General features: G+C 43.9%; 2 protein-coding genes across 2 annotated transcripts in view; one reads left to right on the plus strand and one right to left on the minus strand.

The window, feature by feature from the left end:
- LOC128710261 (limbic system-associated membrane protein) overlaps positions 1-27004 on the minus strand; it is a 48486-nt gene that overhangs the window by 6257 nt on the left and 15225 nt on the right. The window contains exons 2-8 of the mRNA XM_053805307.1: positions 18615-18761; positions 16904-17104; positions 16335-16456; positions 14778-14925; positions 8323-8420; positions 5313-5434; positions 1672-1852 (exon numbers count right to left, since the gene is read on the minus strand). Of these exons, the coding sequence (XP_053661282.1) occupies positions 1672-1852; positions 5313-5434; positions 8323-8420; positions 14778-14925; positions 16335-16456; positions 16904-17104; positions 18615-18761 (1019 nt within the window). The remainder of the gene's footprint in view (positions 1-1671; positions 1853-5312; positions 5435-8322; positions 8421-14777; positions 14926-16334; positions 16457-16903; positions 17105-18614; positions 18762-27004) is intronic.
- On the plus strand, positions 11168-14705 carry LOC128710262 (proton-coupled amino acid transporter-like protein pathetic). Its single transcript, XM_053805308.1, has 7 exons — positions 11168-11226; positions 12792-12851; positions 12940-13090; positions 13268-13389; positions 13493-13810; positions 13938-14150; positions 14294-14705. The coding sequence occupies exons 1-7, from the start codon at positions 11168-11170 to the stop codon at positions 14703-14705; spliced, it is 1335 nt and encodes a 444-aa protein (XP_053661283.1).

Raw genomic sequence — 27004 nt, forward strand, 5'->3', positions numbered from 1 at the left:
ACATTGCTCACAAACTTAAAGACCTTTCAATTCGTATCAATAATAAACACTTATCGTTCATATATGCAACTTGAAGAGAATGGACAGCTTTTAAAATGTCACTTGCATTAAAAATGTATGGCCATGCAGTGGTGTTGTGTCGTGTACAGCTTTCATCGAGCCCCACACGATGGCGAAGGTTTGAAGTGCAAACACTACAGCCCCTCCTCTTCTTCCGGCCAAAGTTTCGCCCCACGACTGAGAGGGATGAAAATCGTTAAAAATTGATAAACTAATGTATCTTTTTCGTTTTTACTGGACGTACCAACCCTAAAACCCTTTCATACACATACACACAGACGAACAGAGAAAGCTTTATCGTAATCAACGGCAATGCGATTATGTTCGTCTGTCGTTTTAAGCTTTGAAAGGGCTGCCCACCAGGACAATCAACTAGGGGAGCTAGGGGAATACATTTTACTGCCCTTGCAGGGCTGCAAGTGTATCGAACAAAATAAGCCGATTTGTAGGTGGACTTGGAATCGGAATGTTATCATCGGAGAAAAAAGTTAACGTTCACTAACATGTTTTTGTGTTAGAGCTATCAATTCGTGTTGTGTAGCGTATTTTTGTTGTTTTTTCATTCTTTTCAAATAGTCAGGAACATTTGGTTAAGGATGTAGACAATTAAATATCATAAACAACTCACAATAGACGTGAGATGTTTTCTATAGTCCATATTCCAAGAGGATGTTCCTAATTCTAGAGCAGAAGTAACCCCTGTTTGATGTCGTTGTTTACATCCAATGGTTGTCCATCAATCTTTAGTTCGTCGGAAGACTCTAAGTCGCCTTTCCGTGATCACCTTTCCAAGGATGCATATATTTTTGCTTATGCTTTGTTCCTTTTTTTGATGCTTATGTTGATTTAGAGAATCTGCAGATGGTAACAATGTGTTATCATACCTACAGCTTCCAAATGGACCAAATGGAAATATAGAATGGACATGGAAGGTGGCAAAGGTCACACCAACTCGAATCATTTGAACTTCCTATATTAGATCAATAAGGAGGGTCCTGTCACTCCACATAGGTATACGTGCTTCAAGTAGAAAAGACCATTATCAGGAATATGTCCAGTCGATGGACCAAATGATTAGATGATTTGACCAAATGATTAGACCAATTTTTAGGCATCATTATTAAAAAAACGCGCGATCTCCAAGGATACCAAAGAACCTAGTAAAGAAAAAAAACAACATTCGTACAACAACGTACTTTGAAATACACTTCGGACATATTCCGATTAGAATATGTCAGTATACTGAACTGCCAGTGATATATTTGGTTATATCTGCCTACGAAGTATTTTTATTGGGTTTTGGTGTGGCTGTAGACATCATTTGGAGGGAGATTGTAAGGGTACAATGATACTGAAGCCGTTTCAGAGGGACAAAACGTGACTTAAATGACGAATGGCAAAATTAGAAACGTTATTCCAAAACAAACTTGTACATTTTAATACAACATAGATTCGCACCCCATCAGTAGTCTGACCAAATTAAATCTTCCTACACATTTATACTTCAACAGATAATAATTAATAGCAATAAAAATGTTTTAAAAAAAACTAGTGTTAATGTGCATCAGTGAACAATGCGAAAAGCAACTCAAACGGCACAACGCTACCCACCATCAACTTTCGATAAAGTAGCTTGATCTCGTCCAGCGGTGGGATAGACTCTATCGTATAGGTGAGATTGTACCGGTCTAGATAGTTGCTGTACGCCGGCGACAGGAACGCTGCCGGGCCGGGTCGGCCGGAAACTTCGATGTACTTTTTCGTCCTGCCCAAGGCATTGTCGGCAACGCAGCTGCAAAAGTAGAAAGGGGGAAAAAAAGTGGTAAAGAGACGAATAAAACAGAACGATCATCAGCGATGAGTAACTTTTGCGCAACTTTACCCGTCAGTGGAGTACGGATAAAGCTGGGCATGAGCTGGGGAATAAGCGAACGAGGGAGCCCGTGTACCTAAAACCCTGAAGGCGTCATTAACACGAGCCACGAGTTGTTGCGGCCTGTACGCAACCCGAGGATTCGTGGGGTGCTTGTGGGTGTCTTTAATTCCAATCCTCCTTCTCACACACTTTTTTAGTGTTACCAGCAAGGCATGGCAACCCACCTCGCGGGCGGGCCCGACCGAGTGAAACTCGGCTGAAGACTTCCTGCAATTTTCATGACCGTAAATCATAAAATTAAGACGAGATTTATTATCTACGAGCTGGTGTAACTGTCTGTCGTAGGGTGTAAACGGGACTCATCCGGATGCCGGTACCAGATTTAGGAGCAGTAATCGGCTGGAAGGAGTACGCGAGTATAATTTTGCCAAATTTTTAGCGGTTTTCTTATGCTGCTTTCCCACTCTTTTAGTACATCCACCAGTATTATCATCATATTTTGGTGGGATCGAATGTCTTAACCCACGGGGAGTTTGGTATTAAGGACTAAAGTTATAACCTTCCAATATTCCGCACCAGGGGTAAGGCACTAAATCAAATTTTCATTGTTTTCAGATGAGTTTTTGTTCCTTTTCTTCCGTGCCGGGGGTGCAGTCGACTTCCTTTCCGATAGCTTATCCTCCGTTTCGAACCGTGACATTAAGTCCTGAAAGGCTGCCGGATGGGAAAACGGGCCTCGAGGACAATCGTCCAATGGGAAAGAGGTATGAATTTGTCACGAACCAATTTTCGAGCCTAATTAATCCTATTATAAGAGTCAGATCCCAATTGCTTTTTGCAAGTTCAGGTCTACCACCCCCTAAAAAAAAACCAAATACTTTTTTGTTCTTTTGCTTCACAAAACAACCGAAAGGATTGCTCACATTTTGAGGCTGCACTCGGTTCAATTAGTTTTCCCCGTGTTCACCTCACCTGCTGTTGGGGTGAAATATTTCACATCCGTCTGTGCGCATCGGGACGCGTACCGGTGTACAACCCGTGCCAGTCGACGCTTAGCGGCGGGAGGAAATTAGTTTCGATTTCGAAAAGACGCAAACCGAAAACCAGCTTCGTCTTGCTGGCCGCACGGAACGCGTCGACCGGGGTCCGAGAATAAATGGCCTTGCTCATTTCCTAAATCGGCCCAAAAACCCCGAACGGCTCACACCGGAGAGGTCATGCACAATTTTCGGCACGGCACGGAAATTGGGTTTTCAAGCGGGGGGGGGGGGGGGGGGGGGGGTTTTGCTCACTCTCTGGGTGACCGGCTTATACAACCCGAGATAACGTTTTACCCGAAATCTCGACTGCAATAACCGTCTGTATCGGTTGCTATTAAATCGTACGATGAAACGTGTCATGTTCCTGGAGCGTGGGTTTGTTTTGCTTGGGACGAAATTGAAAGCACATCAGAAAGGTCGCCGGAATGGTGGTAATGGCTCGGAGGAGTTGTGGCGAAATTGTTTGTTAATACTCTAGTCCTTCTAAAGAAGAAGTGGTTTAAGGTAAAGGTTTCAAGTGGGAGGACTCTCCGCGGGGTACAACTTCATAATAGATTTTATCGACATTTTAAGAGATCATTATTAAGCAAGCAGGCTCCAGATGCAAAGATCTTTTCTCGAATTCGAAGTCAAAAACTGTATCTCTGTGACCGCTTGTTTGGTATACACTTTGTCATCAATGCTTTACATAAAACATTCCTAGAGATAAAGTAAGGATCAACTCGAAGTTGCTGTAATCCAAAGAGTCAACAACATTGCATGTGTTCCCTCCAGTGGTACATTCAGTTCGGTCTATTAGGAAGGGTTCCGGTATCATTGCTCAATTCGCTTTATTGCGGTTCCTGCTGATCGAAAACTCCACCAGTCAAAAGGGATCTCTCATGTAAACTGTGATACATATTCAGATATAATGATAACAGCATTGAAAAGAAAGCTTATGTCAACAATAGTACATCACCTCAAATCTCTTAAACGATTCATCAACGCCAATCGGATCATTCAATCAAGCGCTTTGCATCAATCTTTGTGAGTTTCACGTTCATTCACCACATAATAAATCCAGCCGTTCTAAACCAGATCCGAAACAAAACCGAATTCCTAAAAGACATTAGTGTTATCGTTATAGCCCATCGTTCAAAAGCGGAAATTCAAAATGAATTTCCCACCCTCCGTGAACACAAATACACATGCCGGACGGAGCCGAAACTTACTTCAACCGCATCCATCTTTGCCCGCGTAAATAGACGAGGCTGAGGTTGGCGTCTGTTCCGAGAAGGACGAAGAAGGCACAATGTTGGAAAGTTTGGAAAATGGTTTAACTTCATGAAGAAAGTGGCCTGGGCCGAGGTTTGCGAGGCAGGGAGGCAAAGCCATCGGCACCGAAAGTTAGCCACTCTGACAAAGTGATGTCCAACAGCAAGGCTGGCAAAGCTTTACCGAACTCGAACCCGATGTGAAGGATGATTAAAATGATTTAGATTTGAATTTTTAAACGCTCTTTATGGCCTCGGAAGGTGAAGGTTGTACCTTCGGGTACAGCAGGCTTCCCAGGGGGGTTTGTTGGAGGGGTTGTGAACAGAGCGGTTCCCGTTTTTCCAACCGAATGGATCATCTGGCTACCAAACGGGGCCAAAAGTCATTTATGGACGTGGTTTTCGGTCGGCAAACTGCCCTGGAATAGGCATAAAAGCTTAAAACTTTGATTATTTGAAGAGCACGACGAAGGTTTTGTGGTTTTGCACGGCGGGTAGAGAGGGCAAGAACTGTTTGCATGCTGGGGATATTTTGGGGAAATTAGTGCGGCTCCCCACCCCAACAGCGACCCCTGACGTTGGAGCACCACCGTGGGGTTTGACGGTTGGTACAGCCGGTTGACAGGATAACGATCACCGTGGAGCTCCCGCCACAAACTTTCGCCCCAAATCACATCCAAACAGCTCGGGCCATTCTCCGTCTGCCCACTCTGCAAGGAGTTTGTGTTTGATGTCTTATCGACCAACCACGCTGTGGCAACAGATGAAAGATGAAGTCATTCGGTTAATTGTTAACGAGCGTCTGTAGCGGGAGCCTTTTCACGGTTCAGTTCGCACGCTTTTGGAATGCCTTTTGCGGCCGTTTTCGTGATTATTTCGGGCGGAATGTGAAAACTTTCCACCGTCTTTTTGATAGCTAATCGGTACATAATTTGGTTTCGGTAACATTCGCCGCATTTTGCCGGATGGAGAAAGGTTTTACGTAACGGCATTAAAATGTTTCATAGGTGCCCACGTGCCGGTGCTCTGTAAACCTTGGGATTGGGGTAGATAAGTATGGTGCTGGAATGGAAGATGGCTTACCTGTAGTTGCCGAAATCGGATTGCTGAAAGTTTCTAATGTTCAGCGTGTACTTGTCACCCCGGGAGTACATCGAGCGGCGATCGGTCGGATCCAGCAGGAAGGAGTTCTGGTACCAAAGCATCTGGAAATGAGTAGGCAAAGGTAAAAATAACGAATTAAACATACCGACAGGAGCAAAACATTTGCATCTGCAAGCTAATGAATCGTTCATTTCTAAACGCAAGAGCTTCCCAAACGGCATTGCATTATTTTAACCCGCAGAGAGATAACATATTCATTACTTGTTATTAATTTTATTCCAACAATCAACGCGATACTTTCCGGGCTTCCACATACTTTGTGGGTGCTATTTCACATTTAATTTTAAACTGCAACGAGCGAGGAAAACGAGGAGCAAAAACAACACGAAGCGTAGCGTTAGAACTTTATCTCACCCCCTGCGAGGGTGCTGGCGCATGGGGCCGATGAACATTGTCATCATAATACCCCATCCATCGTTAGGAATGGGAGTCCTCCCGCGCCATTGTGAGGGTTAGTGGGCAAAAAAATGAACTGCCTGGCTAAAGTTTTAATTAATCTATGAAAGTTTCAAACTAATACGGCAGCAGCACGGGAATAAACTGCTGGTATTTCCTGTTCCCGAGTACTTCCGGACTTTCAAGACTCGGTGCTCGCTTATCGTGCGTTAGGATAAGCGAGGTGTAGCATTTTTTTCTCCTCCCTATTCAATCCTGATCCTTTCCTTTCTACTTCATTTCAGTTTTACTTCCTTTCATTTCCAGGTTCCCTCTAGGTGCCATTTCATCAACCAGCACTCGGTGCGCTTTGTTTCAAGGGTAGCATTATTTTAAGAACTAATACTATCTTAAGCAACGCAGGAGAGCTTCCGTTTTTATACCTTTTATCCGGCCACATGCCATTCCTTCTCAATTCGGATGCAAAGATGGTGGAAAGCTTCTTCACTCCGACCTGTCATCAGCTTGGCTAGTTTTGTGGTTCAAAGAAGAAGATGTGGGGAAAAAAACGACAAGATGTCTTTTGCCATTCTGTGTGCGCTTTTTTCCTTTCCCTCATTGTACTCACACTGCACGAGAGACGAAAGGATTAAAAGACAATTAAAAGCGAAGCTCTCAAGCTGAGACTGATCTATTTTAGAATCATTTCTTTCCATCTTTCTCCATTGGATATTTCCCTTCCAACTATCCTGAAACCAAGCGGCATGAAGTGCAAAAGAACCTTTTCAACGCTTTTCTTTTGACTTTGGTTGGGTTTTTTTTATCCGTTTCTCTCACCATGCAAAATTGTTCATTAGTGTTAGCGCGAAAGAACAGGTTCGCAAAATCGATTCTTGCTTGATGCCTTGTTTTATAAGGGCGCCAAAGATGGAGCGCCGAAGAAGCGAAAAAGCTAATGTGGAATTAAATTATCGATGTGAAAATGAGTTAAAGGGATTTCATGGGTTCACAGTTTGTTAATTAACAAGATAAGACTTTGCATCGGTAGTGCTTCATCCGTGGTTGGAAGCTTTACATCATTTTGCTTGAAGAGAATAATAATTTAATTCATCATATGGAAAGTTGGATTTATGAAATTTTTATTTATGAAGTGATGCAGGATTTTCTGGGATAATATTGAGATATTCACCGAGACCGTGTTTTGTTCGTGCAAACAATTGACCCTTTCCGTATGAATTGTACAGTAAATGGCGATGACTTGTTCAACATTACTAATGAGCAACTGTCAAATAATGTTCCTATCAACGCGGTTGCTATGTTTTGACTAAAGTAACGCTGATGTTCGCTGTACATTTTGCTTTTGGCAGTGTTGCCAGCAACCACATGCGACCGTATAGTTTTGTTAAATATGCCTACACCAGATTCTGTACAGTTCAATAACTCGCTGAAACAATCTCAAATTATTCGACCCAAACAACATTTCGCTGCACATGTCAATTTTTAATTCCTCAAAAACCCTGTAACAAATCAATTCAGTTCCTTTGTTCAAACTCAACTATCAGTATGCTAACTACACAATCATTCAAAATAAAGAAAAACTTCGAACAAAAAACATGCTGGTTCAGTTTCATTCAAACTAAACTCAATCAAACTATTTCACCACACAATCATAACTACTTTTAAACGTTCCATCAACGAATCAACCATTCGCTTCCACTTCTCTGGTACGAGTTTTAAAACACTCCAAAATCTACGGCAAACAACAAAAAAAAAACATCGTTTACAATTAACGTTTCCATTGCAATGTAAATAAATCGTTAGCATTCCACTCTAACAACTTCGGACGTTGATTTACATCGAGCCCCGGGTACGGGGCCAAAAGTTGATCGCAAATGAATTACCAAGTTTGACGGAAAAGTTGTCACTGTGTGCAACGCGCCATTCCAGCACTATTGCGGCCCGAGTTTTCGAAAATGTGCACCGACCGGGCCAAGGGGGAGAGTTAAAACCGGAAAGTATCACATGTTCTCGTCGGTAAAATGTCTTGTCCCGGACGACCAAGAAAGAAATTGTTGCGCAAATAGCACCGGCAGCACGAGCAGTAACGGTGACTCCTTCCCATTCCCTTTGGCAGAGAGATCCTAGATGGGTACTGCATTTTAAACGGCTGCTGTAACGTGATCCGTCCCGGTGGAGGGCAATTTCAAAGCAGCACTGCAATGTTGATTCGGTTCGCATTATTTTGACTTTACATTCGGTTGGAATCATCGTCCCGCGACGGTTAAAACTTATGTTGCGCTTCAGGGGAGCTTGCAGCATATTTCACTCACGGGATAGCTGCAACGGTGCAATCAGAGCCTGGGCGCGCTACACGACACGACAAAGTTTGTCCATGTCTTTGCGAAAACTGTCAGAAATCCTAACAATTAGTGGAAAATTTTTCCGAGTTTACTTTTCACTTTCCACCAAAGCATCGGAAGTTTCGCACGCGCAAGGGAAAGTGCAGGTGTAAAACGGTGTGCCCGGGAATTGGGAAGTTTTAATGAGTGCTTACCTCCGAGTTCACGTCACCGTGCACGATGCATACGAGATCGATGTCGAAGCCCTCGCTGGCATGAACCCATGTCTTCTCGACGGTTATATCTGGTGGTGCTGTGGAAGAGATGTAGAACAAGACGCATAGGATAATGAGAGTGGTTTAGTAGATGTAATCAGTTAGAAGAGCTTGTGCAGTTTTATCAACTATCAAAAGTAAATAATTGGAAGAATTTTAGATCTTTGAAAGAACGCTTAATATCAACCTTATTTTTTGTGAATTGAAGTTTTTTGTCTGCAATATTCAACACCTTTGAATTCTTGCACACATCCCATAAAGTGGGTTATTGTTGAAGATGCTTTCTACTACTGTTCCACCCCCCGAAAGAGACATTCTTCTCGAAAAGAAAAATTTCCCACAAATAAAACATTAAAAGAGCCGTACATCTGTATCGCGCATAACGTACGAATGCTTGAACAGAAATGCATATTTATTCTCGGGGATTCCTCGCGAACATCCGTACTCCGTAACTCCAATCTCACTCCTAGAAACATTTTTTCCTCCCTTCTATTCAAGGCAATAAAAAGCAACGCTTAAACATGGGAAATCCATACAAACACACCGGGCTAAGTGTTTATGCAATTTTCGTGATCCCATTCTTTGCGCTAAACATCCGACCGCTCGAGTCTCCGTGGGAGGTTCTTTTCCACCACTCGAAACGATCAGGCTCGTTACGGGTGCTTCGTGGAAACACGTGCACCACAATGGCACGTAGCAAGATTTGCCGAATGAGTCCGTCGTTAGCTCTGCCCCAGCATCCGCGCACCGTCACCATTTTGTATGCAACAAATTGAGGAATGCGGCAATGCACTGAAATTTGAATAAAGGTAAACACTTTCCCCGTGACTTCGACGAGTCCGTAGGACTCCTCCCTGCAGACGATAGACGCCCCATGCCGTATTGGGTATGGTACACCCGAAACGGAGTCAAATATTATTGGCATGTGCGATCGGCATCGGTACGGTTCCGGTCTTTGCCGGTGAGCATTTCTTATGCTGCACAATTCCCTTTTCCTTATTCATGCCATCAGGCTCTCTTGTGCATTCAATTTTGCCGCTTTATAGCAATAACAATATGGAAAATTTATCATTTCAGAATTCGTTGCACAATTGAGGGCATCGTTTCGGGCTACCGTAGAGCGTCGGCAGGAAAGGAATTTAACGCCCCGGAAACCTTAAACCCACGGTGCAACGGTGTGCGGAGAATGTTTCGATCGCATAATGATCTTCTTTTGCTGACGCTGTACGATGCATTGAAATCAAATCACTCGCAAAGCAAATATCAATACCACGTGTAAGAGAAATGAAACATAGTTGATGGAATTATTTGGCAAAGAAATCAATATCCAATTAGATCGATTCATGAAGCACATGTACTCTCGTAGCATTATTGATACCATTTAAAGTTGCTCCAATCAACGGCAAGCAGATCTTGTCGGTGCGAGTTCATCTAAAATTGGTATGTGAATATTTAACACCGCTAGAATGCGCTATCTGTCCCCGGTGGCAAACAGCAGCCCATCAACCATAATGATCTCTGACGGTACGGCTGTCCGATATGAATCAAACTCAATACGACAATGGTGCAGTCTTGTACCGGCAGCACGATCACGGGTGATGACAAGTCGGCAACATTCTTTTCCATCGAATCTTTAATTCATACTCCATCAAATTCCACTCTCACATACGGCTGCGGTTCATAATTACGTTTGCCGTGGTAATGAAACTAACGATCTCTTTGCGAAGCATTTGCCATCAACCTTGACCCGAATGAAGCTGCTCCAGAGACCAGCGGTCTGTAATTGCTACCCAGCCGATCATAAACGCAGTGCGCTGGTAGAAATGATTTAAAATTCCGCAATGTCAAAGTAAAGGAGGAAGCCACTCGCCAGAAACAAAGCGCAAAAAAAAAACCAGGGCGTTAACAATCTTTACCCTTCACTGAAAAAAAAAATGCTGGAGAACAATCTTGCCGTGCATGATGAATCTTATTGTTTTCATTGCATAAGACACGCAGCACGGTCGTACGAGCTTCTGTTTTTGTGTGTTTGTTTGTTTTGCGCGCCTATGTTCGGAACCTGTTCGAACCGCTTTCAAGTTCAATCCCCCATCGGAATCGGAAAGGGAAGCTTCGTAGCTCCGTCCAGAGACATCCCTTAACGCCGATCAGTTACGGTACGACCGCGAATCGGTCCAGTCGTTTGTCAGCTTTGGGCCTGGTTGTGGTTGCGGAAGCTTTCTTTCGTTTCTTTTTACCCCATTTCAGTTACCATGTTTCAAGGTTGACATGGTGATGGACACATGCTAGGTGTACCATAGCGTATAAGTGACCCCCCCCCCCCCCCCCCCCCCCCCCCCGTTCATTCGCTCACCTTGACCCGTGCCGAAAATGTCGAGTGCGTGCTGGCAAAAACTACAATAGCTCAAAAAAAAGCCGGTTCGGGGTGCAATTAAGGGTGGAGAAGAAATCGTGACGCCAAAGGGCGTTGTATGGTGTTGTTTTGTTGAGTGGTGTGGCGTTGCCGTTGTTTATGTCGCGCATACTCGGTCCACCAGCGAACGTCAAATCAATTAGTGCTGGCGAACAGAACATCAATTGAGCTAAATCTGATTCCATCACTTGCGTGCGTTGAAGTGCGACGTTGTGTCTTCTATTCTTGGCAGTATTTCCCGAATTCCAAAATCGGCACTGTGAGTGGAGCGTTGCGTTCAGTGGCTAATTTTAAAGTGGTGCTTTAAGGTGTGCCAAACTGGTGTGTGGTGTAGAACGTGAAGAAGTGAAAAGCTGCGTTGCAACGGTAAACATGGAAAAGGAACCGGTTCCGGAAGGTGTTGAACTGTTGCCAGTGAAATTGGACGGAAGGTAAACCAATTTGCAACAAAAAGTTCCTTCAACATAAATAAAGTGTCAACCGCAAGTTTTGAGTGCGATGAGTGATTAAAAATGAATGAAAGTCTACAGCAAAGTTTTCCAGGACAAGAAAAGGTTTTTTCCTTTTCTCAGTTTAACGACCTACTGGGCCATTCTTATCATTTACAAGGATTCCAAGTTCAATATGAAATTGATGCAAATCTTTCTCTACTAACACAATTTTAAAGTGAGAAAGCTTCGCAAAATGTATGAGTTTAGAAGACTCTTTTGTACAGTCATGGCATATGGATGTCAGTCTGTAAAAACATGAAAAAGAAGCAAAAATAGTTAATTTTCACCGTTAACTTTTCCACTTGAAAAGTGTCTAGAAATAGTCTCAGTTTTATCATTAGAATTCAAAAACCTTAATTTGCTGCAAGACTGCGTAATCTAAATATATTTTAGCTCATACACAGGAAAGTTAAGAAACAAGAGTCAAAAGAGATGTAGGTAAGATGAGACCCGAACTGCGACCTTTAACATACTAGACCAAAGGTCGGCCTTTCATTGTGGCTCTTCAACGTGAAATGATCCACTCCATCCACAGTTTGTTAAAAGATCACCACAAAACGTAGTTTTACCGATGATTCACGGAAATATTCCCATAAATTCAAAACATTGTTGTAACTTTCCCAGACCCTAATGAGACCCAAAAGAACAATGAAATTTTGGGAATCAGAACGCAGATGTTGTGAACACGTGGTATACAAAGTTACCTAAAATTTCGCAATAAAATATTTAAATATAATTTTATGTTTTGGCTCCTTTATATATTATTTATATTTATATTATTCGGCTCTTTGCTCCGAGAAGTTAGATGACGACTAGACTGAACTACACTCATGGACCTTTGACATTAGATTCTGGAATCGTCATAAATACCAGTGTTATATGGTTTTTGAGTAGTAATGAAAATTTTTAAATCGGTTTTGGATGATGGATCTGTGCCATTATCTGAACTTTTTGCAGGTTTGAAATCGATCAAAGAAAATTTCACATCAGCAGCATCATCAGCTCAAAAATTTTACTATTCTCATAAATCGAAAGCTCAGCAGAGAATGCTTCCTAAATATTCATTTTCAAAGTGTTCTCGAAAGGAATAGGAATAAAAAAAATCAATTAGAATCAATTATATTCCTGATATCCTCCTACATCAACAAGTTCCTATTCCAGTTCTATTGAGGCACACCATGAACAGTATGAAGAAATTGCTCTAATTTTGAAAATTCAAGCAGTGAAAGTGCAAAAAACACTTATAACAAATCCTGCAATATCTATGTTTTGATAAATCTGATTCAGATATTGCAGTAGATTTTAAGATCCTTGTCCATCGTATGCCTTGTAATAGAGATCCCTTGTTAAACATTCAGTCTAACAGTCTAACAGTCCGAAAATAGGTTAGGCTTAAATTAGCTTTTCATACGCATTTTTACGCCCGAATACATTACGAACAAACAGATCCATCTCATATCCAACCAAATTTCAATCCGTCCATGCGCTTCTTTCCCCCATTGCAGTCCAATCACAACGTCCGTTTATGATCCGCACAAGTACAGAGATGTACCGAATCCAACCTCGTAAGTAAAGCTTTCTTCACACGCTTCATCACACCTTCACGGTCGTTTTTCAACTCTTGCTCAAGCGATCATCCCTTCAAACCCGCAGCACGCTGGGCACGTTCGTGCACGTCATGAAGTCGGCCCTCGGCATCGGTATCCTTTCGGTGCCGTACGCGTTCCGGAACGGTGGTCTCGTGTTTGGCGTGTTCGGTGCGTTCTTCTTCGCGATGCTCTGCTCGCACAGTGCGCACATTCTGGTATGTTGATACAACCCGTACGTGGCATTCCCGCTCCTACCGCGCCATGCCGTGAGTATAATTGAACACTCACCAAAAACAATGGCAATAAGCGAAGGAACGAAAAAAAAGAATGGCACGAATCACACCACCAGCGAGCGCCAAATTCCGCAATCTCTCCATATTCCTGTGTTTCAGGTCAGCACGTCGTACAAGATTTGCAAAAAGGAGCGCATACCGGTGCTCGGATTTGCCGAAACGGTGGAAAAAGCTTGCGCCAACGGTTCGGCAAGCGTACGCGCGCTCGGCAGAGCGCTACGGTCAGTAGTTCTGCGGCAAGTCGTAACGTTAGCGATTTGTTAGCCTGATAGTTCACGTACATGTTCACACCCGCTTGGCTTTTTTTTTCCTCTCTTTTCCAAGGAACATCATCGATTGGTATCTGATGCTGACAACGGTCGTCGTGTTCATCGTGTTCGTTGGCACCACGCTCCGGGAGGTGGTCAACTACCGGACCGGATGGGACTGGAGCGAACGCACGTACATACTGCTCGTCGGCGTACCGATCCTGTTCATCACGCAGATACGCGAGATCAAGTATCTGGTCCCGTTTTCGGCCATCGCCGGGTTTCTTATCCTTGCCAACATCGTCATCTCGCTGATCTTTATCTTTCAAGAGCCGCTATCGCTGGATAACCGACGCATGTTTCCAACCGCCTCAACGGTCGCACCATACATGGGGTAAAGTGAACAGCTTTTTCGAGGCAACATCTGTCCAAAGCAGGCCGGAGGAGTTCTTTTTTTTGGACCGAGGTATAAAAAAACGTGCAGCCTAATGTCTGGTCTGTTTTTGATTGTCAAATTTCAGCATTGTCTACTTCGCGCTGGACGCAACGTGCCTCATATTTCCATTGGAAAATCAGATGCGTCACCCGCAGCACTACCTCGGGTGTCCCGGCATTGTCAACCTGAACTACATCTGTCTGGCCATCCTGTACAGCTTCTTCGGTGCCGTGGGCTACATCCGGTACGGTGATGACGTCGAAAGCTCCATCATACTCAACTTTCCCACCGAAAACGTGTAAGCAACTCACGGCCCCAGGAGAAATGGTGCCTGCATTTGATCGCCGTCTTATCTCCTCGGCTCGGTTTTCCATTTTTCTTTCCTTTTTCGTTCGGATAATATCTTCCCTACCTTTTCCTTTGTCCACATTCACCCTACAGGCTCGTTTCGTGCATACAAGTGCTATCCGCTGTTGCGGTACTGTTTTCCATTGGGTTGATTTTTTACGTGCCCACGGAGATTGCCTGGAAGAAATTGCACACTAAAGTGCCGAAGCAGTGGACCGGACTAGCCCAGAGTGGCCTACGGCTTGCGATGCTACTGGTGAACATTGCCGCAGCATGCGGTATCCCCCATCTAGGTACATTCATGGGACTACTCGGGGCAGTGCTGAATCCCATTTTGGCCCTCTGGATACCAATAATTGTTGATACGGTGTACCGTTGGCCGAACGATTTCGGCTGGCTACGGTGGCGTCTGCTGAAAAATGTGACACTCTGCTGCTTCGGGCTGTTCCTGCTCGTAACCGGCACCATTTCGAGCGTAAGGAACATTATTCAATTGTACAAGTGAACGATGACAGCAACACTACGAGCGTGGCAACCAGCGTGCTTCTGACAATTATCAGATAAAGGCAATACTTACACAGAACCGTAACTTCGATATCGACGTGGACGGCCTCCCGGACGCCATTATCCGCCGTGCATTGATACACCCCGGCATGATGTCGATCGACGCGTTCCAGTAGCAGCGTAGGACTCTCCGAGAGATGAGACGATCCGCTGAAAGTATCCTGTTCGTGCAATGAAACAAATAAAATCGAATTTACTATTTCGTAGGAATATTTGGAGCAATTTATCACACCTAGTGTAGAATGTTTTAGCCTGATTGCTCGGATTAAATCCAATTATATCTTTCTGTGCCGGATAAGATAACGAAGGTTTTGGAGCTTTAATGTACAGAGAGCTGACTTGTACAGTCCAACAAGCACATATTCTCTCAACAGGAAAATTAAATTTTTGTTGTCAATTATCGCTCTTGAGATCTTCTTTTACTTTCCACAAATGAATATTAATGATTATCTTTATACATTTTTTTTATTATTCTTTTCTTACAAGATTTTAACTAGTCACTTGAAGTCAAACTGAACTGAAAGTATTGAAACATTTAATTAACTAAATCCTTTTTCAATGTTTTCAATGTATCATTTAAACGACACCAATCTAATTTTGAAGCTTTTTCATATGTAGTCATCTAATAATTTATCATAGTAACCGTTGCCCATGTATGAAATGTAGACCGATTAGAGAACAATGCAAGCTGCAAAAATTCGAACTTAGTTCGTACTAATCGTACTTCTATACCTTGAGTACAATTAAGGCTTTAGGTTCAGAGTGAATTATTGAACTGAATGAATGAATCTGAATCTCTATTCCAAAGATTTGTGAATCCTAAAGATTAATGAATCATTCAAGATTAATGACCTCCTAGGAGCTTGTTCGCTATGGACCCGGGTCTTTAGTTTCCAAACTTCTTTTTCGTTTAGGGACTACAAAGAGATCGATTCGCCACAGGTTGGAAGATTCATGAATCTTTTGAGAGCCGATTCCTGATTTAAATAACTTCTCACTAAAGATTCCATAACAACAATGTTCAAACCCATATTCAAACAACTTTGCATAATTTTCGGAATTAAAACAACTCTATGACTTCATAAAGATACATTTAATGACCATTAAAATAGTCCACAAAAACGACTAATTGTTTAATTGCTGAATGTATCGATTTGCATTTGCGGCACTGTATGCAAGTCGGCGCTGCCTGCTAATTCTATTCATGTCAGTGCATTAGTTACCCCTGGAAGGAAACTCAATACGGCATCGATAAGAAAACCGATGCGATGGCGTAAGTTTTTCGCTTCCCTACCTACTGGCCCACAGCTACGACTGACTTGTGCAGCATAATTTACAGCACTACCAGGGCAACGGCAAACCGGATCTCGATAATACACTCTAATGCACAATATTTGCCCAGGCAGGACTGCGCACCGCTCGTTTGTTTTCGATCGCCTACGGGGGCCTTACTATGGTATAACAGAGAGAGAGAGAGCCATGTGCGAGTCGTACACACACACACACACCCACACAAACATAAACCGCAAGATTTGCAAGACGGAAACATCTTGACCTAACGTAAACTTACCTTCTTGTGCCAGTAGATGGCCGGCACCGGGTTACCGGATGCCTTGCATTCCAGCGTCACGGTGCTTCCCTTCCGGGCCGTGATTTGTCGATTCTGTGGCACCACCCGTATTGTTGGAGGTACTGAAAATATCATTATTCGATTAGTATGTTTCAAGCATCAACAAACAGCAGCTCAGCCGAGCAGCTGGACAGACGATGATTGGCGTGCCTCGACTGTCAAACGCCATTGCAAACGATGTTAGCAATCGGTATCGCTTTCAGCTGCCATGAAAACATGACACACTGGCTAGATGGTTTATTTGATACCGACTACGCACCAGAACTGTCAGCGATAGTGCAAAACGTGACGTGTTTGAGGGCGGCTGTTTGTTGCTTCCAATGCACTCGCATCCATCACTAAGATGACTTTTGTTGGGACAGTAAAACAGCAAACAGCAGCTCTTGTGCTTTGTTTTCGCCCGCACGCAGCATCACACGATTGATTTTCTTCTTTCGCTAATCGATTGCCAGCCAGCCAAACGCTCGGATGGATGCCAGCGCAAAAGGCGCCCGTTTCACGCTACTTACCCAATATTTCCAGCGTGTGGACCTGATCCCGGCTCTCGTTATCACCGATCTGACAAATATAATCACCGGCGTCCTGGATTTTCACGTTCGCTATCTGCAGGTTGTAGCCCTCGACCAGCTTGAATCTTGGATCACGTGTCACCATTAAATTAGCTGCCGTAAGCACGGAGGTCCCCCGGCGCCACAGCAGCACGTAAGAGCCTGCGAGGAAAAACGGTGAAGTGAGTGCGCACATGAACAAAACCAGCAATCGCAACGGTTGGTGCTTTTCGTTGGCCATCTGCTGGCGTGGAAAACCGCAGTGCCAAAACCACCCAGGGGACGCACCTGGGACCGTTTCCGTTTCCCCCCCCGCTTTTGCCGGTTTGCCTGTTTTCGCAGTTTTCATGCATGACGAAATAGAGAGCTCACGGGGTTTGCGAGCTTGCCGAGCTTGTCATGGGATCGTGGGACGGAGGGAGAAGGAGAAGAATGGGACACGAAGGGGGAGGGGAGGGGGGGCATTATAATAACAATAATGACAACGAGGCTCGAACGCTATCGGAAAATGGAAGCAAACGAAGGACCATTAGCATGCAACCGTATGTATGTGGCAACCGGGAAATGTCGGAACTGGCCCGGTTCGGTCCTGAACTCTGGGTCTAGAGGGGCCAATTGAAGGTAGATTATTAAAAACACAAAGTACAGCACAAATATTAAGCACATGCAAATACGCAAAAGACCATCCGCTTCGTCCTGCTGTTCGGAACGCATCGGTCGAACGGGAGCTCTAGTCGGTGCGGTTTGATACGATCGTGTGTGGCAGTACCGTCTGCTATTGAGTACTTATCGACGCAGCACCCTTCTGTTTGATGAATCGGAAAAGGAGCATACACTTTACTACCCTTAAATGATTATGTTCTCGTTAGCCCTCTGCTTATGTGGGAGTTTTGTTTTAAACGTAAAGTGGATCTAACTTAATTGCTTTTCAATTTTATGTCCTTCCTTCTGGTTTTGACGCTTTGACATGGCGCAATGCAAAATAGTGCTGAATGTTCTTTCTTTCAAATTAATTCGGAAATGAGAGATCAATTACAATTCCAAGATTTAAAAATGGCAATTACTCCTGTTTTATATGCTGTTTAAATATATCCAATGCCAAAAGGTGCCAGCTGAAAATCACCAAGAATGGCCATTGTCTAATTCGCAGCTTCCCGTCCTAATAACTAGCAACACCTCACGCGTCAGCTGCTTTGTGCGCTGGTACCGAATTAAAGCACGAATTGAAGGGTTAAAATAAGACCCGCCTCATTCAAACCGATGGTCTGCCATGCTTGTTTGCATATCTAGATTATGGTGCCACCGTCCAGGCAAGATTCATGCAAGAATTGCCAGCAAACCACCAACACTGGAACCGTGCGTCTGCAGTGTCTCTCGCTTGGGAACGGATGCACATTGTCCGGCACGGGCCACACAGCGGCCGTTTCGATCGAAACAGTGCTGACCGTAAACGACGAGAACCCGATAAACAGACGCTTGTGGTTCCGATGCCGTACAAAAAGCGGACTTCAGCTTCAGGCCCCAAAACCTTATTTACGTGCACGGGCACGTACACACACACACTAACATTTTACAAAATTCCCCACTGGGTGGTTTTACAGCGGAACGGGGTGGGTGTTGGGGAAAAGAGTGCCCTGTTGGTGCGCCGTACAGTACAAAACACAATACTTACCCAGATCCTTTACTTTGCACGGTAGCTCGATCGAGTCGCCGATGATAGCCTTGTAGAGATGCCCTCGAGTCATAAATTTCGGTGCGACGGTTGGTGCGTCAGTATCAATTGTTGAAATAAATGGCTCCGGGAAGCTGTGGCTTAATCCTATTATCGGGCCGCAAAACGGGGTAGATGGGGATGAGTCCGCACGGTCCACCGTATCCATTTATGAATGATATCGTGCGAACGAGGCAAGGCGTTGGAAAGAAAATTTACAAAGAAGCTGGTTAGTGGATATGAAGCAAACTTAATCACATGATAAATTCTTAAAGGGATGAAGAATGTTCTTGGGGCCTACAGGGGCTGTATTGAAAGATTCTATTAAAAGAAGTAACTGATTTGTTAGAATTGAAAGAAATTTATATATTAAAATACGCGCTCCATTACGAAACATTACAGTGACATGACACAACTACATGATCGCTTAGTTTAAGTGAATCAAACATAAAGTTGAGAAGGTAGATAGAAATGTGTTCTACAAAGTCAGAAAGGTTGAAAAATATGCACTTGGCAATAAATTTTGCATATTTTTGCACACAATTTAAATTATTTTATCATCAAGTCAAAAATGCTTTCCAACGTGGTCATGTGACCCTTTAACGCATTTGTTTAAATTTGTTTAAATTTGATGCAGCTAAATACAATAAAACGTCACTTATCCGAGAAACTTACGACCGGCCCCATGCCGGTTAATTGCCGGAAAAGTCAAAACTATTATTCTACTAGCTGTCATTTTTCAGCTCACGGATAATCCGCCCGCTTGTTAATAAGGCCCCGGATAATCCATGTTCTGCTGTATAATTGACACACGTTATTATTGTTAGTTTTATTATTGTAATTATGAATTTTAAAACTTTATTAAATGGGTCATTAACTCCAGATTATTAACAAAATCGTGTAATAAATCAAGTATAAAATCATCAAATATTCTTTTACATTTAATTGAACTATTTTCACACTTATGGCAATGGCAAAACCCATAAAAAGTCATATGATCATGCAACGAACTGTACCAATGTTTATTTATCAGTAAAACAGTTTGTTTGCCACCCATAAGGGCTTGAATTTGAACATAATTCACCACATAAACAACCAACTATGTAGCGCTATTCTACGCCACGGTAACATCCGAAAAGCAGGGTTTACTCGCAACCTCATTCAACCAGTGCTCCAAAGTAGTCTGGCCTGCCCTACCCATACGCGCAACCCGGCGCAAATCGCTGCAATACCATAACTCTTTACGAAAATGACACTTTTTATAATTGCATTTCACGTACACCCTTCAACTGGTTTAATAAAACTTTTGCACGATTCCGTCAGCAAACAATGGCCGACGCCCCACATACGCACACAAACACCCATAGACCCTGTCAGAAAGGTGTTACGGTGGTGATCCTTCTGTCGGGGGCGCTTTGTCCTATACGTCACACGGTGACGGTGCGTGCCAGCCATGATTGTTCCGTACATCCGCCCTGTACGCTCCTTTAGACGGGAAGCAACGGCTGTTGAGCGACTGTTGGAGGAAGTTTTTGACGCAACGCTGGTACGTGGTGCACGCGTGTGTTTCCGCAAACTCGATGCGAGTCACAAAAACTGGACAACGAGCGTGCTAAGCGCGGCATCAACAGTGTGTCTTGACGGCGGAGCTACAGGCCCCCTCCTCCCCACATGAACATGCATAAGACGCATCGAAACTGTTATGCACCTTGGTGCACCCGTGGAAACATTCCAGACTGTGTAGTGCTACCCTTATAAACACTACTTGCTACTAGCTACGTTTCCAGCGCCCAAACGGCTCACAACCATGCACCAACACGTCTGACGCCAGCTCATTGTTGGAAGCTTTGTTGGCACACCAACGGCCCCATACACACACAAAACACACGTCGCACCGCTTTAGGGGGTGCTAATAAGCATTCCAAAATGCACCCCTATTTGGCACGATGGGTTTGGATCACCGTACAGGTGAAGATGGAAATATAATTGATTAGTTGCGTGATTGGATTCAATTTGTGTATGAATTAATCACCATTTTCAGGATATAATAGTTGATTATTTTTCCATCCATGCAATCGGGCCGATGTAACGTTGTGGTAATGGTGTCGATCGCAACCCACACACACGCACACACACACACACACATTGGTGTCAGAATAGACCAACCGATAGCCATTTGTGATTATGTAACACCCATTGCATTGTCCATCGGCGCTCCATCGTGGATAAAGCAAACGGTTGGAAAACTTTTGGACAATGTCCTCCAAAATGTGTTCTGTTCATTTTGTTTTTCTCGCCCAACCCCAACGGGTTCCATATGGAACCGTAACCTCCGAAAAGGGGTCTTTTTTTTCTTTCCACTTTTTTCCCATTATATGTTTCCGTTTCCGCTTTGCGGGTACGCGGGTGGTGAAAATCATCAATTTCATCCCCATTTGATGCCGGCGTTCCCAATCGTTTTAATAAATGACGAAATTTACGACCGAACCGAGTTCTGGGTATCCATTCCCATCACAAACCGTCGCCCGACCCGTTATTAGATGGCGTCCCCAGATAAGAGGGCACAGAAATAATCACTCCCGGTCCATCTTGTGGCACCCGCGTACGGTGGCGCAAAACAAAACGGCTACACGGCGTTATTATTTGAAAGGAGCGAACAAAATTAGAGGCAAAAAAACGCACACACACACACACACAACACAACTGAATGGATTCGTATCAAGCGCTTGGTGGTCGGTTGCGGCAGAAACACATTATGTTGTTTTTTTTCCTTCTTTTGCCACAGATTCGGTTCGCGCTAGCCAGGGTGTAGAATTATTTATGGTACGGCGACCGCGTGGCGATAAATATCGGAAAAATGAGGCCTTTCCATGGCCCGCTGCCAGACAGCTCGAATGTCAGTCATTAGCGAGGCCGCTCCGGTTGATCATCGACAACAACACGACAACATGCTAAGGAAGGGGGAGTAGGTGATGGGGTGGATGGGCGGGGGGTGAAAAACGTGACAGGATGAAAACCGGGAAGATTTGGCCGGGAATTTGTAGCTTAGCTGTGGATAGAGCACCGCTTAAACGCCATCGCTATATTTTATTTGTTGTGCTTATTGAAACAGATTCCACTGAGATGATATAGTGTTTTTTATACTGCGATATATTGTTTCCTATGTAGCTTATATATGAGAAGCATAAACAAGTTCTCGGCGATTTTTATCGCTTTTGATGAATAATTGCTGTTTTAATAGTAAATCGAAATAATTTCGACGACTAAATCGCTTCATCAAGTGCGATTAGCGTAGCTCATAATGGAACACACCCTGCTGGTCCCACCAAAAAATATGTTACATTGGAAAAGGTTTGATTCACTTCAAACATCTCTGAAAGTTTTACTTGTTTATCGGCGTGATATTCATTTCAAAATTTTCTCTAGTTGTCAATTTTTTAACTTAAGCTACCTTGGCTCATACTTCTGTTAGGTTTCTGCAATAGGCACATTTTCATCACTAAAATACGATGGCTTTCGCAAGCCCTTTAATGCGCATAGAAATAAAAAACGCTAAATATGTGCAAAAATTCAATGCTCGGTGGAAATCTGGCCATTTTTCGAGCTCAAAGAACCTTCTAAATACTTCAACAAATCAATCAGTCGTGGAGAAGAAAGTCTAATGGTGCCAATGCAAAATGACAGTGTTGCCAAACCAACGCACTATCGAAATCTGACATGAAAATGCTACTCGATTCATTGCTGTCTGCAATCTAGTTTGTGAAATTTCTTTTTCAAATTAATTATCCCTCGATAGAAAACAAACTTAACCTTCGCATACACAAACCATCTACCCCATCCCAATTGTTCGCATTTGTTACGCTAGCAAGGCAAATAATTGACGCGTTTGCATTAACGTTCGTAACGCAGAACCCACTTCGATTCTAGCTCGGTGCAACATTCTCTCCCCCCCCCCCCCCCCCCCCCCCCCCGTACCCACCAGATCCAGTTTATTTTACCCGGAAAAGCTCTCGAGTGATAACTTCCTTCATTATTCAACCATAAACTTCTGCCCTAATGCACCGCGGGAATGCACTACTGCCGGGCGTAACCGCCGTCGGTTTCGCATGTGATTCACAGTTCAGTTTGAATTTATTTCCTTTTCAATTATAATGCTATCTTTATTTCATTCGCGTTTGCCGTCCGTATCCGCACGCGAACCATAAACTCCAGTACGGCGCTGGAACACCGATGGAGACGCCTGGTCGCCCGTGTAGCCGTGGCCGGAACTAGCTTAGCGACTGCATCCGGCTGCAGTCGGGTTGGAGTGTGCTTCGTTGCTTTTTTATTTATTAAATTCGTATCGTGAAGAGTGGCACCGGCTGGCACGGACCACTGCAGTTCGAACGGGAACGCTGGCCCGTGCGTTGGCGTGCACTAGCGGCATGGCGAATTGGGGTTTTTGGGGGCGGTTCGGACCGGTTTCGGACAAGGACAAAATTCACCCCTTAACGGGAGCGTAGCGTGCGAAAACTCTCAAACATAGCAAATTATTATTTATGACACGCTATCTGTATATAAATGTGGCGTTTATTGGAGTCCAACGGTGTGGTCCGACCCCCCCCCCCCCCCCCCCCCCCCCAACAACGCTTGTTTGTCTTGGCGTATTCCAACACGGGTGAAGGATCTGCAGTGTAAATATGGAAATTTGTGATGTATTTTCCGTACACTTAGATGCATTCCGTTTGCGTGGTTTGAGCAGGGAAAAAAAAAGTCTAAGCTTAACACATGCCACCGATGCGGAACGAATGCTCGGAAATAGAACGTTCTTCAGGGCACGTACACAGACGGATTGGCCTGGCGGTACATTAGTTCTTGGTTTAATGCTATTAAGTCTCGCACAAGCTCGCCTGTGTGGTGTTTTATTCGTTGGGGGTTTTCTCGGCCCCAAAACTACTAAGCCTTCCGTGCGAAGATTAGCGACGAACGTACTACACTCACCCGGCCCAATTTCCAGTCGCCGCTACACACTTTAATCCAACGTAAAACCCCAACATCAACAAACCATATCTCACTATCGAAACCCACGACGTTGCAGGCCGCACCGTGCCGATCCCACCCTCAATTCCAATCGCCCAGAGTGTAGTGTCGGTATCGTCTCCCGTTCCAGCGCTTTCCACCTCAGCAGGTCCGCCATATTTCGCAAAACCCATCGTGGTAAGTTTATTGGTGCGTATTGTGTACGGGATTCCGCCACGCATCGGTGAATACAAATTCGCACGAAATTCCGCTTCCGGAAGCTTTCCACAGCGTGACCGTGTGACGCAGACGCGTTCGCCGAAAAAGGGATTCTGTCTGGCCATGGCGAAAACCGAACGAAAAATCTTTATCACTCACTGGCAATGTTTATTCGCTACACGGCCAACGTTCGGCAGCACGCAAGGGAGAAGCAGTGCTGTGGTAGGAAACACCCGGCCAGGACGAGCGACCACCCACAGCCAACCGAGTGCGTAAATATTAGACCAATAAATTGCTCTCTGGTCGAAATTAGCAGGTTAGCGCGTCCAACCCACCACCGGTCGGGTGGGTTTGGAAATTATTCCCCCGGGAGCACTTCCGGCAAGGTGGTGGATTAGAATTAATGATTGAATTTATCGCTCGGCGCCTACGAAACTCGACGAGGGTGGCAAAGTGCCGCAATTACCGGTGAAGCAGCGCCGTCGAGACGTTCTTTCGGGCAGGGAGGCACGAAACATTCACCGCGCGAAAGCTGCTCTCGAATTGGTAGCCATTATTCTTCCGTATAGCCATCATTAGCACTTGGAGTTTTTGAAGATGCTCCCGGGCAGCAATGATGCATTGTATTGGGCTTGTCAGTTAATAATTCTTGCCGAACATTAACGGGATGGCAGAAACATTCGTTCGGGATTAAAATTAAAGTCGCGAGGCTCTTCTTATTTACTGTTCGCCACTAAGTGACACTTGTTTACTGCTTCGTCAGTTGGTTAATTCAATTGTTGGGAAGTTTATTCTAAAATACACACTTAAGGAACTTTTCGCTTCTTTTTAAGGAATCGTGTACATGATGCAATAAGTCTCGATACCAATATTCAAACCGTTGCTGGCTTAGGTGCGTCGATACGATACGATACAATTGCTTTTGTTAGAGTTCGAGGAACTCACCATCAACTTAAATAACACGTTGACTGCCATGTCACCCACTTTCTGGGTGACAGCAAATCCGTTCAGCCTCCCTCATACGAAAAACAGTAATACTACTGCCAATACTTGCTTATAAGCATTATGCTCAAAAACAAACTAATGCTTTAATTTTCAAGTTGATTACACTATCCTACCTTTGCAAAACTGACTATTTGTATTTTAAAAATAGATTCATTAACGAAAGGCATAGCTGATCAGCAGTATTATTTATGGTGTACAGTATTAAAGCATTCTTCATACATTTGTGGCTGTGGCAACACATTAAAAACACGTGACGAGCCGAAAAATGTCAATTTTTCATACTAGAACGAGCCATTGACCGGGGAATGTCCTTTTCTTCGTATAGAATAACATCATTGGCAATGATCATTGAATATATTATTATTAGAATATACTATTAATTAATATTTTCTGCTTTGAAAACGAATTTGATCAGATATTTTTTCAATTGAATTTTTGCAAAATAGAACGCATATAGCACGATATCGTGCAAAACGATTGAAAACATGTAAAAATCATCCTTGCAAATCTCAAACTTTGCAGGATTTGAGTCAAATTATAATTTTTTTTAAATCACTGATCATACGAGTTGCATTTGCTTTGTCCGGCACTGTAACCATATGCGAATCAATTTTTCCATCAATTTCACTCACTCTTATTGAATAATCTAACAAACCGACCCGAACAAGCACGCCATCGCCATTGTACCGAGCACATGCTCACACACTAGCGCACTAAAAATCACTAAAGCACCGGGCTGGAAACTAATATCGTTCCTGTGAAAATGGGCAACAGAGGAGCGTAATGTTATGAGTTATCCAGCAAAACTCGCATCACAAGTGCCGTTTCGTTGTACTATACGGCCAGGTTACCTACGGCAAGGTAGCATGAATTTTAATTAAACTCAAAAACCTAATAAAAACGGCATACAACGTGAAGCAATAAAAGCTAAACCCGTTCTGTGGCCTCTATGTGTGTGTGTGTGTCTATGTGTGCCTGCGAGTCCTTCACATTTCACCTTACACGGAATGGCCACGGGTGGGTTCGCTTGCTTGCAACGCGCGTACGTACCAAACTGGCCAAATGTGTGCCCTCTAAATAGAAGTCACCAACTTCCTGTTTTCGCTCATGCACATCACGAGTGCAGGGAGTTAGAAGAAGGAAGCAAACCATTAATATGCGCACCCGAAGTGGAAGTGCTTTTTGTGCACTGACGCCCAGCACCCGGCGCTAATGATACTGACGACGTTCTTAACACACTACCAGCCACCAACCAACCGATTGTAGCAGTTCATGTACCGTGCATGTAAAGCCTGCACGTTGCATTTTGCATTTCGTGAAGAAGGAAAAAAAAACGCAAGGTGTAAAGTGGAACTCAGGTCTGGCCTTATTAAGGACCCCTACCCCCCGGCTCGGTAATGTTTTACAATGGGCATGCAAACCTTCCCACCACACAAACAAACCCCCGTGCACGATTCGGTGTAAAACCAGTTAAGATTATGTGCAAACAAATCGTAGAAATATAAATTCTACACGCTGATAAGCAATTGTTTTATTCTGTTCTCGCATGTACTCTTGTCGGGGTGGATAGGAAAAAATAAAACACGAGCCATGTAAACATCCCTATTAGTATAATCTAGTTCGTCCTTACATGATTTCCTATTCGTACATTGAAATTCATGCTTGTTATTTGACCTCTGTGTGTGTGTTTTTTTTGTTTTGTGTACTCCCAAGAGAAATAAAGAACCTGTCAGCCTACCATCAAACCGACGCAAATACGCTTAACAAAACATGACGAAAAAATCTACTTATCGATAAACAAGTCACCAAACAAGGCAAGCGAACCGGGGCACAAAATTTCGCAAAAGGCAGACAACGAACCGGAAGAAGAAAACAAATACAACAAAAGCACAGAAAATGCTCTTAAAGACCGAACAAGCATGAGTGAGAAAACAGGACCCCATCGTACCGCTCAGCCTGGTACAAAGTCACACAGCAGAAGCCAGAATATGATTACTGCCTTTCGCTTCCATCTTCTGTGTATGGTCGTATTTTTTACAGTTTATGATTTCCCATGCACAGACACACACACACACACACACACACCCATACTTTCCGTCTGGTCCTCTGCGAGCAGCATTACGCTTTAG

The sequence above is a fragment of the Anopheles marshallii genome, chromosome 2 (assembly GCF_943734725.1).
Source record: "Anopheles marshallii chromosome 2, idAnoMarsDA_429_01, whole genome shotgun sequence".
Classification (NCBI taxonomy): Eukaryota; Metazoa; Arthropoda; class Insecta; order Diptera; family Culicidae; genus Anopheles; species Anopheles marshallii.

Excerpts from the sequence above, each read along its gene's own strand:
- LOC128710262 (XM_053805308.1), top strand. The coding sequence starts at position 11,168 with ATGGAAAAGGAACCGGTTCCGGAAGGTGTTGAACTGTTGCCAGTGAAA. Across the intron at positions 13,811-13,937 it reads ACGGTCGCACCATACATGGG|CATTGTCTACTTCGCGCTGG; the intron begins GTAAAGTGAACA and ends GTCAAATTTCAG. Across the intron at positions 14,151-14,293 it reads AACTTTCCCACCGAAAACGT|GCTCGTTTCGTGCATACAAG; the intron begins GTAAGCAACTCA and ends TTCACCCTACAG.